The following is a 13,021-nucleotide window of genomic DNA, read 5'->3' as shown; positions in this document are numbered from 1 at the left end:
CGTATGCGAGAAATAATTCTCATGAACGTGGTTCTCCCAATCCTAGTCTCGCAACCCACACTATGAACAAACTCGATTGAGCATACATTTTTATAGATAACAAATAAAATCTCCACCCACACTACTATTGAGTGAAAATCGGCGTTTGTTTTTTATACACCTTATTGGTACCAAATAAAAAAGAATATTTTTTTGATGAATTTTAGTCGTTTACACTGCGTAGGCGAGGAAAAAAGAGAGTATGAGCTCAGAGCCAAATTCAGCACGGGAGAGTTTTATATTGCTGTGTTGTTAGTTCTGTGAAGAGTGATATATTTTTTCATCATAATTGACAGGCTGTGAATGACATCCGTTACGCTGGAGCATCTTCTGATGAGGACCATTCAACGCGTCAACAGGTGATTATTACAGCGGCATTTTATCAAAATTTAATGGTAACGAAACGCTGATTAACAATGATGGCAAATTCAAAAGCTACTCAAAATAACGTTTTATACCTTTTTTCTTAGCGAAATGACGCGTATCACATTGAGTGTACTACCGATAGTTTTTGGTGCTAAAAATAGCTATTTAAAAGTAGAAGGTTTACTATCATTGATAGTATATTTTTCAGATTTGCCATTTTTAATTTGTTTCGAAAAAGTTATTAAGGGGGAATGATATACGGAGATTTTTCTTATTTGCCATAAATAATGGATGTTATATAATAGATTATTATAAATTAAAACAATATATATTTGTATAGAGTATCTAAGAAATCAGCAGATATGTGGAAATACATAAATAAAAGGTAGTGTGTGTGTGTGTGTGTGTGTGTGTGTGTGTGTGTGTGTGTGTGTGTGTGTGTGTGTGTGTGTGTGTGTGTGTGTGTGTGTGTGTGTGTGTGTGTGTGTGTGTGTGTGTGTGTGTGTGTGTGTGTGTGTGTGTGTGTGTGTGTGTGTGTGTGTGTGTGTGTGTGTGTGTGTGTGTGTGTGTGTGTGTGTGTGTGTCTGTTTGTGTGGGTGAAATTTTAAAACAATATTTTGAATCCTTCATATCCAGAACTAGATTTGCCAAAATTAAGAACCGATCAATGAGACCAAGCATACTTGTATTAGGTCATTGAACGCCACTGTCTGGCCCGCAGAGGGGGAATGTGTGGACAAATCATGACAGACGGCGACGGACCGGACGGACCGGACGGACCAGGTTGACAGAAAGGTCAGTCGCTGACATACTTCCCGGCTTGCCAGCGGAAACGCATTTTCTAATGGTAAGAAGCTTCAGAGGGTTTTAAAACTTGGCACAAGCTTGACTGATGATAGGTTGACAGATTGCTAGCAATGAGCACGGAGATTGTTAAAATTAATTACTCATCAAATCGCTCATCGACTTTACAATAGTGAGAGAAATAATAGATCCTCTTTTACGTATTTTGGATGAATCTGCAAAATTGCATTTATGTGCATTGCAGAACCTCTAAGTGCCCATATTAGCACGGTATCAAGGTACCAACGCGGTTTGCCAGCTACCGATGTCAGCGAAATGTTAGCTCCGATGTGGCACCAAAATAGACGGACAATTTTCAAGTCCTCTATATCTCTATCTGTATCACGCTAGCAATAAAGTGAAAGTTGTGAGAGTTGATCCATCCAAACAACCGCACAACGCGAGCAGTTAGACAACTCTTCTTCTTTCATTCGGATGATGAACCTTCTCGACCAATGAATGATCAGGCGCGTGTATAGAAACGATATAGACCTTTGTCCGTGTTCTTCCCAGGGAAAGGGTGAGTTCAGTTTCATCTGCTTTGGTGTGTGATTCGCCTCCATTATTTCTTGTTGCAACTTGTCCGACCTCGTATGGTCGCGGAAGTTTCTTTCACTGTGCGCGTGTTTAATACAGCCGGTTCCAGCTAGGTTGACGAATTACCTTCAGCTCTACATCACATTCACACTCACACACACATACAATCAGCTTTGTTAGATATATGATGTAGTGTCCATGCCCGTTCACAACGCGAACAACAACGAGCATTGGCTGATTGGCTGAAAAATGTGCAAAACGCGATGCGTGTTTGATACGCGCTGCGTGCAATACGCTGGATGGTTGAATATCTTTGCCCACTCACACATAGACGCTTCATATTCCAGCACAAACACACATGCAGCCACCATTTATACGGAAACGGTAAATTGACATGCAAGCAAACCGCCTCCTCTCGCGAACGGCCTCCAACGACCTCGAGCACCGTCCAGAAAGATGTAGAAGAAATGGCTGGATCGCAATAATGACACGCATGTGCTTCATCTTGCACGTTGCCTCGTCAGCCTATCAAAAACCACTTCGTGGTCATTACCACTTCCTGCGTACAGAGTGCATCGGTACAATCAAGCCGGTACTTAACCTACCTGTTGGTTGCCAAAGATGATAAGATACGGACGTTTCTAATCCTCTGCGGCACCTTATAATCCGGCCAAACGCATGGAAGGATGATGGGTTCTAGCGACGTCACAAAATGAGCACCATTCTGTTGCAAAAAAATACTCCAATTTGCGGTGTCAGTAAGACCGCCAGCCACAGGAACTCGCGAAACACGGTGCCGGTGATTTTGCAACTACGTACTACACTTGCACAATTCTGCTGTACAGGAAAATTGCACAGCCTCCACAGAAACTCAACTCGAAATGGTGCACTTCACAATTTACAAACCAAACTGCAGCGAGGTACTGTGCAACGATATGCAAATTCCCTCAAGACTTCCCTGCTGGAGCCCTCCTGCAATGATGAGCACTGGTAATGATTTTGTTAGACCAGGCCTATGCTCGGACGTTCTTTCCAGCTTGCACGTACACACGGTATGTGTTCGACTTGTTTTACGAGAGCATACATGCGGCTACGTGCCAGACAGAAGTAGGCCCTCCGTGCTAGACAATACGTACAGAAAAGGGAGAAAGCATATCGTACGTTTCACACTACTGCCAATGGTCGTCGTCACGATTGGTTCACCGTTTACACGGGGAATCTTAAAGACGCAGTGAAAATAATGGATAAAATGTGTGTTTGTTTGAACGCACTTTTTGATGTCAATTAAATTGAAGCAAGTTATTAAAAATTTTAAAGAATTTTAAAACTAACTTATTGTGAGTCTTAGAAGATTTCCTGGCTCATTCAAACCAGTAGCAAAACACGTTTGAAGTTCTACGTGTACACGCTTCTGTATTACTAACCATCGTGTAAACGTCGATATGAGATTTTCTATTTCATCGCTTGGTTATGATATACAGTCTGTTCACGAGATACGTGGATCTCAATTTACACTGTTTCGTAAATATGCGGTTTTTTTAATTTTACAGTTCATGTGTCTTATAAGCAAAATTTGCTGCAAGAATTGTCACATGCTAAACTGCGTTTTCCAAATTTTCAAACCACCAAAAAGCCAGAAATTTCTCAATTTACTGCACGAATCGCATTAAACAAGTGGTTAAATGTGAAAAAATACTAAATTAAACCAAAAAAAAAAATCAACTTTATTAGCTGTATTTTGGCTAGCAAACGTGATATTTATCTTACGCGGATTTTCGAGATGCGCAAAGCTGCCTCGGGAACGCATAAACCGCTAATCTCGTGTACGGACTGTACGATGTTTTATCTTTGCGATGTTTTACAATGTTTGAAGGAACAGCTGAAATAGGAACGTTTTGTAATGAGGGTATAAAACATCCGTTTAAATTCAAACCATGCCGATAATTAACGTTTTATAGAACCTCGATCATTTAACTACAACTGACTCAAAATTATCATCTCGATAACATAGAACAACTCACTTAGGGAAGAGTTTTAAAACGATTCCACCGTTAACCACAGTTGTATCACCTTTTCGAGCTAGACCTTCAAAACTAAATCGCCATCCAATTGTAATCACCTTTGTTCCCAAGCCGCAGCAATTGTTGCACCTGCAGCATGTTGGAAACGTGTTACAAATATTCCTGTGGCCCAATAAGGTTATTGGTTCAAGGGAAAAGCTCTATTTTTATTCTTTAGCACAACAACCACTGTACCACTTAGTGGGTTTGGCTTTCAGTGACTTACTACTGATTACACATAGCAGAATAGTCAGTCCTACGTATGGAGGCACGGTTCATTCGGGGTTTGAACACATGACGGGCATGTTGTTAAGTCCTACGAGTTGACGACTGTACCGGGAATAAAATTAAGCTTTTCAAAAAAGAAACAATTTCTCGAACAACCTCTACACGATGTATAATACAAGAAGTATTTTGATAGGCATTATTGTAACGAATTCGGAAATACGGTAGCATCCAATCATTGCACGTGAGTATTTTCTTTGGAATTGGTAAACTTTGTAGTTTGTAGCCTGTTTTATTCATGTCAATAAGTGCAAGCAACTGGAACGCAAAACGCTTCAGAGTTTATAAACACAGCTCTTGCAGCTGGCCCAAAATTGCCTCTAACCCATTAAACCCGGGCACGAATTTGTCACTAGGGTCACTTATCCTGCTGGTTCTATGCATAAACTCTACGGTCTATTCACTATGTTAACCTCAACCTTAAACCTTCAAGAAATACCACCCCAGAAATGCAATCACTCGCGTAGAGCCGAATCACCCGAATAAGAAACTATCGGAACGTGCTGTCAAAGCCGCCCAATGGTGGTGAAGTAGAACATTCGAATCGTAATTCTATAAAGAATAAATTTTAATCACAAAACGAAACTTATATAACACTTAAATAGTATCGTATCTCACGCCAATTTCCCAATTTTGCAGCAGTTACAATTCGATTTGCTTACGACATACTTCTTCCAAACAGTTTGGCTTTCTTTCCGAAGTTTCGTACACTAAGTGCATACGTGAATTCCAGATGTCAAAGGTAAGGAAGTCTGAACTATGGTTTATACTAGGGTGTAATTTGCTTTTTTCTGTTTCGCCTAACACCACCACACCAAGTGCTATAATGGTGTATTGGGCGCGTGTAAACTAGTTTAGTCTATATGAATCACTAATTGCTTTTTGAATGAGTTAATCTTCTTTGCTTCAACCGATTTCTTCCTAGTTTTGGCTTCACAACTATATGCACAATCAAACTTCGCCATGTCGAGTCCTTTCCCACTATTTTCGGTGTTTGGCTCGATGCTTTGCTACGGTTTATAACCTTTCACATTCTCCAACATTAGGACATAAACCCATAACAGAACGAACGAAACTGAACCATGGATGTAATAAGAACCTGGTGAGCAATAGCAATAAGCCAGCAGAACTTAAAATTGCGTACCTATAGTACTGATACGTAGCCTTACGAAACCCATGCTAATGTTAAGGCTTTCTTTTATACTTAATCATGCGTCTCCAGAATATCGTCCGATAACATAAACCGTTGCTTAAATAAATATAAATATCGAAACAAATCCTTGCTGCTTACGTAAGCACCGAGCGTATCTTTAACCCACCCATATTTAAAAAGTAAACAGGCTAATATACCAATCTTGGAAACACAGCGGGCAGTAACGAACAAATGAATAAAATGGAATTCTTATTCGACACAAACACACACCATGAATATTCTGCTTCCACCAGGTCCAATATAAACGAAAATCGGAACGAATTATAAAACGGAAAAATAATGCGCATCTGTTGTTAGTTCCACCTTCCCTCGCAGTACGACATACACGCACATGTTCTTCATCGTAGCGATGGAAAGCGGAAACGACGCAGCCTGTCTCATTTCACACTTTCTCCTTCGCCAGCTGCATATCCGTCACCAAGGCCGTTAAGCACTAACGGCACTACCGAGCCGTCACCGTCATCAGTGCCGATATCACCGTCAACTACTGCGCCGTTCCGTCCACGGCCTCCGCTGCTGCCCGCCTTTCTGCCGGTTAGCTTTTTCATGTACTTCATCTTAAGCTTCCGTCGACCGAAAGGCATTCCCCCAGTAATCTTCTCCGTTACAGAATCCGACTGTGCGTCTGAGGCACCACTGTCGGCATAGCGGTGGTGTCCCTTGCGGGATGATGATGTATGCGGCTGATACATTTTGGCACTGGAAGTGGTCGAGGCTAACGAACTGCTGCCAGTTTTACTGTCGTTGTTATCCTCAAGCAATTCGTTGGTTGACTCGTGCATGTTTGCAACGCTAGGAGTAGAACTCGACGAATCGTTGGCGATCGGTTGTGGCAACGGTGCGAGCACCATGGTCACATCCTGGATGGTCATTTTGTTTGGAGTGCCCGACATTGCAGACGTTTCCACCGATTGCCCAACGAACGCGGGAACTGAAGATGAGCTCGCGACGGTTCGTCCATTTATGCCGGTAGCGGAACTCGTGGCCGTATGAAAGGATAAGGATTCTGCACGCGGAAGCGTCGAACTGGCGTTCCCGAAGCTATCGCTTCCATTAGAATGATCAATAGAAGAGGTTTGATATGTTCCTAAAAAAAAAGAAAATGGATTCTTGTATATGTTGCCTCGTAACGAACGGAACATGAAAATGCTTTTCTTACCTTCGGGGCCAAAGAAACCATATGCTTTCATGAGGCTTGCCTTAAACCGTCGATCCTTCTTGGTGCCTATTTCCAAATGCTCGACCCCTTGTGCGGCGGCGGTAACCGCCACCGATGCTGCATTGCCTACACAATCTCCCCCATTCATAGCAACTGGAGGCGTTGCTTCATGCTGATGGTGATGCTTGCTACTTGTTACATGTTGCTTGCGTTTCGTTGTTGCCGGACCAGTGTCAGAACCACCAGCTGTTTTTCCCCCCGATTCATTACGTCGAGATGATGATGATCCCATGCCGGACTTAGGTTGTGATTTTCGCTTACTCGCTCCAGCAGATGAAACGAATATTTGCTGCTTTGTGGAACTGGGTACATCATCCTCCGGCAGTTCGTCACCACTACTGTCTTCATCGTGGTAGGCATCTTTATCCTCAAACGAAACACTTTTCTGTGGCCGCGCATTTGTCGTTCCAACGCTGGTCAAGGAGACATTCATGTTGCCGGCGCTCGACGAAGCAGGGTGATGTTGCTGTTGTGGTGTCGGCAACGGTTCAGTTATGGTTACCTCGATTGCAGAATCTTGGTCCGTTTGCTTAGCGTTGGTTATCGATCCTTCGTCCGAAACATCCATGGATTCAGTAGATTGCTCCTAGAAGTAAGGAAATTACACGATAATACATAATTTCTCCAAACAAAACTTCTGTATGACTTGTACCTTGTGTTGTTGCTGTTGCGAATGATGCTGTTGCTGCTGTTGATGCGGTTTTGCTGGATGTTCCTCCTGCGATTGATGCATTTTCGTTACAGCAACTGGTGGTGGAACAGGATTACCCTGTAAAACAATTTCAGGACCACCGCCGTATATGCCGTGGAAAAAGTGCCACAGGTTCGCGTTGATCTGTGCATAGTCAGAGAACGGGCGTACATTTCGAAGTGGCACGCTGGTGTCACCCTGTATGGCGATTGATTTGTTTTGAATTGGTCCCGGGTCGTCAGTTGTAAGACCGCGAGCGAACAGCTGCCACTGTCTGAACCAGGCCATCGAGATCGCATAAATTGTGGTTGGTGTATCGTTGAACTGTAGAGGAAACAAAACAAGATTAACAAAAGCCCCAACTGGCAGTCCCACATCGGTTTCTTCTAGTCCTCACTGTACCTGAAAATCATCATTGAACGCGGTAAACGTTTCCAGCTCGTAGTGCTGCCGCCGAGACAGCGTTTCGGCAGCCTTTTTGCAGATATTACACGTTGACAGGTGGTTGCACACCGGCCCACCGCCGAATTTTTTGTACAAAAAGTCCCACAGGGCCTGTGGAAATGGCACGACCAACTTGGAGAAGTGGGACGCCTTGTTTGGTGGGAATGCACCGTGCGGGCAGAGCAACGTCCAGTTGTCGATAGGTCCCGGTTCGGCAAATGTGTTGAAGCTGTAAAACATTCCAAAGCGAAACTCGGTTAAGTCGTTCGTATGCGCAAACAGTTCGCTTTGCTCAGCTGTATGGCACATACCGATGAAGCCAATTACGTGACACGTAAAAGCGAATGTCAGACGCGTGTTCCTGCATCGCTAGCAGATTGCTTGCCTGCGCTCGTACCGTGGCCATCTTTGCGTTGTTTTTTCGGTAGAATAGAACGTACGCCTCGCAGCTTTGGACGTGTTCTGGCGTAACCTGCGTGACCAGCTGATCATCGAACTCGAACCACTTGCCGGTTGGGTCGTGCTTTGCAAAAGACGTGTAGTGCCCACCGCCAACCGTACCGTGATGGCAAATGACAGCGCACAGATCGTAAGAAGTTACTTCCGACCTACAGTCCTTGTGCAGGTACGGCCTCATGTCCAGCCCGTACAGCGGGAAATGGACTGGGCTGGAAATTTTGGAACTGTACGAAAGGTCGTGGCGAAAACGCTTCAAATGTACACACAGCATCTCCGGCAAGGCAAGCACGCGCGAATATTTCACACCATTGCGCAGCTTGTTGCACCGCTCACAGCTGTACATGTTGTCACCTTTCAGCTCGTCTGCGCTGAAGAAAGCCGCCATACAGTCGTGCAGTGTCACGGCCGGGCCCCAGAACCACGACCGTACCCAGCTCCAAAACGGTAAGTTCCAGAACCACCACAGCCAGCTGTCACCGTTTACTGGATATACAGCGTCCGAGCAGGTAATGCCACTGCTTGCACTACCACTGGATCCACCGCTCGAGCTCGCTCCAAGGCCGCTACCGCTCGACGTGCCACCACTTCCACTTCCAACCGTACCCGGAGAAAGGCTGGATACTGACCCCGACGAACCCATGCCCTGTGTTTGATGCAGCACGGCTAGATGATCCTTGCCGGGGATGGGCAACGAAAGATCCTGGAACGTTTCCTCGCGCGTTGACACTCGATCGCACGTGAGACACTGAACTGATGAGAGCAGCTTGCCATCGAAAATATCACTTATTATCGAGCGCTGAGGCAGCTTTTCTTTTGCGGTGGCACCGTCGGACGGATCACCAGCACCTCCACCTCCTCCACCGCCACCACCACTAGTTCCTGGACTGCTTGAAGCGGCCATGTTCACACTGGCGGACGAAGCGATACTGGCGTTCGATCGGTTGCTTCCCACGGGTGAATGCTGCCGGATGGAACAGGTGCGTGTTCGTGTCGTTGGTAGTATTCTTTGGTTTGCAATGCTGTCTCCACCGGAACCGGGTGGGCTCGGCGAACGGGATGATAATGTGCGGAAACGCTTGCTTGCCAACAGCTTGGTCGGAGACAGCTGGTCATCGGACAGGCTGGAACGTTCCGACACCCCGCTGTCACACGTTTCGTACTCTCCCTCCGACTGCGATGGCGACGGTGATGAACAGGGTGAAGGATGTCCGTCGGAATGATCATCAAGCTCATCGATCGCATCCCTTGAGAGTACATCTGGCGGAGGAGGGGCGGTAACTTCTTTCAGCTCCTCGTGCAACTGGTCCATGAAGCATCGCAAGAACTCCTGCGTGTCGTGCTGCTGATATCCGCGAAACATAGGATGTACGATGCGGATTCCACACAATATGCCACTGGGTACGACGTACCGGCGGTTCTTACACCACATCTCTCGAATCAGCTTGTAGTAGTGCTTCGACAGACCCGGCTTGGTAACCGCCGGGTTTGTACCGCCCAACAGATCGGTCTCGAGTATGGCTCCACAGTCCAGAAAATACCCGGTAAGTGGCGGGCTGTTGCTTAGTGCTTGCAGGGCCGCGTTCATATAGCACGTGTTGGCCAGGTTCTGCAATCCGACCAAACCGTTCCATTTGCCATGTCGCTCGAAATCTTCCTCTTCGCCGCTGCTATCACAAGAATCACCTGTCGTTGTGCCACCGTAACCAGATGCCGTGGATGCACTCGACACCAGTTTGTCCGCATGTACAATCAGCTTGTCGTTGTTCATCGACGAGTAGCGGCTGTTATCGCTCGAATCATTGCTCACAACCGACGACCGCCGGTTATGGTAATGATGATGATGGTGTTGCTGCTGCTGGTGCTGGTGCGAATTCGGTTGTTTTGTAAGGAATAATTCGGATTCGCACAGATAACACCAAACACGTTGTGAGGATAGATTCATGTGGATGCAATGCGTTCGATTCGTTTGGAAATGAATGGTGCTGTGATCCTTGTACTGCTCCGAACACCCAATATGAAGACAATTCTTTTGCAGACATATCCACAGATTCGGCCCATTGGTTTCGCAATCCGTACATGATTCATCCTGAAAATCACAAAAAAATGAAAAAAAATCAGAAAAAATAGTTTTTAAAGGAACTACTATTAACATGTGTAAAACGTAAGCCTTTTTGTAAGGCAGCCGTCAGGAACTAAAATTGCAAAACAAATAAATATATTGGGTAGTACATGTTATATTTATACAAAGAAACCGGAAAACTGCGAAACATTTGCCTCACAAACTGTAGAACACAAACAAGTAAAAAATATAACACATCAGACAACTGTGACAAGCACAAATAAGATACAACCACCACCACCACCACCAGCGTAAGGTAAGACAGTGAGTCGTCAAATTAGTAATGCACAAAACAGCACAAGAATCGAAGCTGTTTTACATATTTTTTGCGCTAATGGCTATATCTAAGAGTGAAGCTCCTCAACATGACCCTTCAACGCCAATTGAGCTTATCCTGCGCATCAGGCGTGACACCGATTTCAGCCGATTATGGGAATAAACCATTCACTTCCCCCGGTGGTTTGCTTCATAACCTATCTGATAGTAGATTTTTGTTTCTATAATTACTCAATAAATGCTTATTCTGGCCAACAACATCTGTCCATGTAGACCTTTGTTTATATCTCCGACAAAGAAATCCCTCTCCGGCCAAGTGAACAAGTGCATAAGAGTGGGAGCTAAACATACCTTTTTCAGCTTGCACAACTCTACCAGCGAGAGCTGCACGACGTTGTGCAGGTGAGCGCATTTCATCGCAGCAGTTTCGGGGCCACGCTGGTGGGCCCTTCCCGAGCTATTGCAGTACCGAAGGAGCAGAACTACCGCACCGTCCCGTCCGTCTCGAAGGCCTCAGCACACTCACACCATACGCATACAGACGTAGCAGGCGAAGGTAGATGAATGATTCTTTCCCTCGATCAGAGTGGAGTAACAGTTCAGTGCTGCTGCAACGACTAATGAATATACCGTCACGTTGGTCACTTCTACCGAGTCCTCTGGACGATTCAGCTTAGTCGCTTGCGAACGGCTATGTCAGCGTGCTCCAACCGACTCGGTTCAGCGAATGGCTTATGTAATGCACGGCTATTACTTTCTTCAGCTCCGTTTGACCCGTACGGGCGCTACAATCGGCTTATGCGATGTTGAACGCTGCAGAGCGGGAGTTACGGATCATACATAACACGGCCTGACGATACTCTAGCCCAGATGATAGTAGAACGTTTATTCACGCAGCACACACAGCAGCAGCACGAGTTGCACTTGATGGCATTCTGTCTCTTGTCGCTCGCTAATCCCACCGACACGTGTAACACAATTAGAATAACTTTGCAAACATCCTATGTTATCCGATCGATCACATCTAATTTGACCGACTTTTATCTCTATGTCTAGGTAGATTTATCGGTCGGTTCGGATTGGTTGCGAGATTAAGGATATTGCACGATTATGTCAAACGCGTTGAAGAGACATCCAATCCAGAAACAATTTTCGAATCATTTACACACTGGGCATTACAAATTCATAAAAGCAGCGGAAGTTTTTGTTTTCGAAGCAACCGTGTGCCTCTTCTTTTGCCAAAGATGTTTGCTTCGGAATGTGACGTATACGGTCAGTGGACCAGCTCGCGGCGATGTTTACGTTGTCGACAATACACGATCGTCTGTCGCCCCCGTGTAAGTACAACGTTTGATCCGCTGTAATCGGTACAAACCACGAACAAAACCTAAGCAATCCAAACGAGCACTTGCTGCCAAGTCCTAACGACATGCACCATCATCGATCGAACATCGATGAGGGGGCTTCATGCACTTTTTGCAGCAAAATGCTTGAAATTTATTGCGCAAACATACTCTGCTGGTGCTGCTAATCTTCCTGGAAATTGGCCTGAGTGGTTGCAGCACCCGGACCCTTTTTACCACTTTTACAATACGAATTTGTGCGGAAACAAACAGAACACTAGAACACTCACAATTACCGCACAGACAGAAGCATCTCGCAAGCTGACCGTGCGAAATTGGTTAAATTATGATGAGATACGAATTTTCATCGCTGCTTTCTGCACCATTTTTTCCTTGACAAGTTTGACCATTGACAGCTCCACAGAACGGCCCACCGAGCAATAGTGACAGTTGGAGGATGTATTTTGTGTAAAGCATCTGTCACCATAACACAATCGACCGATTAACCCTGTCACTGGCAGCCAAAAAAACATCATATTCCAGGCAACCGGGCTAACTCATACAAAGCTCTTAGGCCCGTGTCTGTGCTCCATCGGATGCGATTTTATCGGAAGGCCTGTCAAAATTTTATATGGGATTTGACAGATAACGTCGGACGTGCGATTTCGTCGTACGACGGAATCAAAAATTTTTGATTTCATCGGACGCCGCATCCGATTTTATCTGTCAAACTAAATGTGTGGTGTTTTGTAGAAACAATCTCAACTTAATTTTTCACAATCGTTATATTATTAAAATCATCCAAATAATAGCAATATTATACGAAAAAGCGTTTGACAGCACGTGCGATAAAATCGCATGCGATGGAGCACAGACACGGGCCTTAGGCCGGAAATAAAGTGGAGCGCCGTTTATCCGGGTACCTTTTATCCGGTTGTCCGTTTATCCGTGTTGTTGAAAAATGACAGTTCAATACAAAGATGACATTGCGTGCTGAATAGGATATTTGAAAAAAAAAAGGTTATCAGAGAGGTTAACAATATTATCATCGTAAATACTTTGACTCATTATCCGTGTTTTTCGATTATCCGTGCAAGGTTGAGTCCCGAAGAGCCCGGATAATCAGC

The 13,021-nt window shown here is 45.0% G+C and overlaps 1 protein-coding gene across 1 annotated transcript; it reads right to left on the bottom strand.

Annotated features, from left to right (window-relative positions):
- Positions 1–4,321: 4,321 nt before the first annotated feature.
- LOC1271561 (ubiquitin carboxyl-terminal hydrolase 20) lies at positions 4,322–12,331 on the bottom strand. Its single transcript, XM_310382.8, has 6 exons — positions 10,903–12,331; positions 8,009–10,242; positions 7,656–7,926; positions 7,215–7,577; positions 6,503–7,148; positions 4,322–6,430 (listed from the first exon to the last, which is right to left on the bottom strand). The coding sequence occupies exons 1-6, from the start codon at positions 10,966–10,968 to the stop codon at positions 5,721–5,723; spliced, it is 4,290 nt and encodes a 1,429-aa protein (XP_310382.8). The 5' UTR covers positions 10,969–12,331; the 3' UTR covers positions 4,322–5,720.
- Between the last annotated feature and the right edge of the window lie 690 nt (positions 12,332–13,021).

The sequence above is a fragment of the Anopheles gambiae genome, chromosome 2 (assembly GCF_943734735.2).
Source record: "Anopheles gambiae chromosome 2, idAnoGambNW_F1_1, whole genome shotgun sequence".
Taxonomy (NCBI): Eukaryota; Metazoa; Arthropoda; class Insecta; order Diptera; family Culicidae; genus Anopheles; species Anopheles gambiae.
This window is presented reverse-complemented; position numbering and strand designations above follow the sequence as displayed.

What these genes read in the sequence shown, in the direction of transcription:
- LOC1271561 (XM_310382.8), bottom strand. Translation starts at nt 10,968, where the DNA reads ATGAAATGCGCTCACCTGCACAACGTCGTGCAGCTCTCGCTGGTAGAG. An exon ending in AGTTGTGCAAGCTGAAAAAG is followed by an intron (nt 10,243 to 10,902) that starts GTATGTTTAGCT and finishes TGTGATTTTCAG; the next exon opens with GATGAATCATGTACGGATTG. An exon ending in TGGTTTCTTTGGCCCCGAAG is followed by an intron (nt 6,431 to 6,502) that starts GTAAGAAAAGCA and finishes CTTTTTTTTTAG; the next exon opens with GAACATATCAAACCTCTTCT.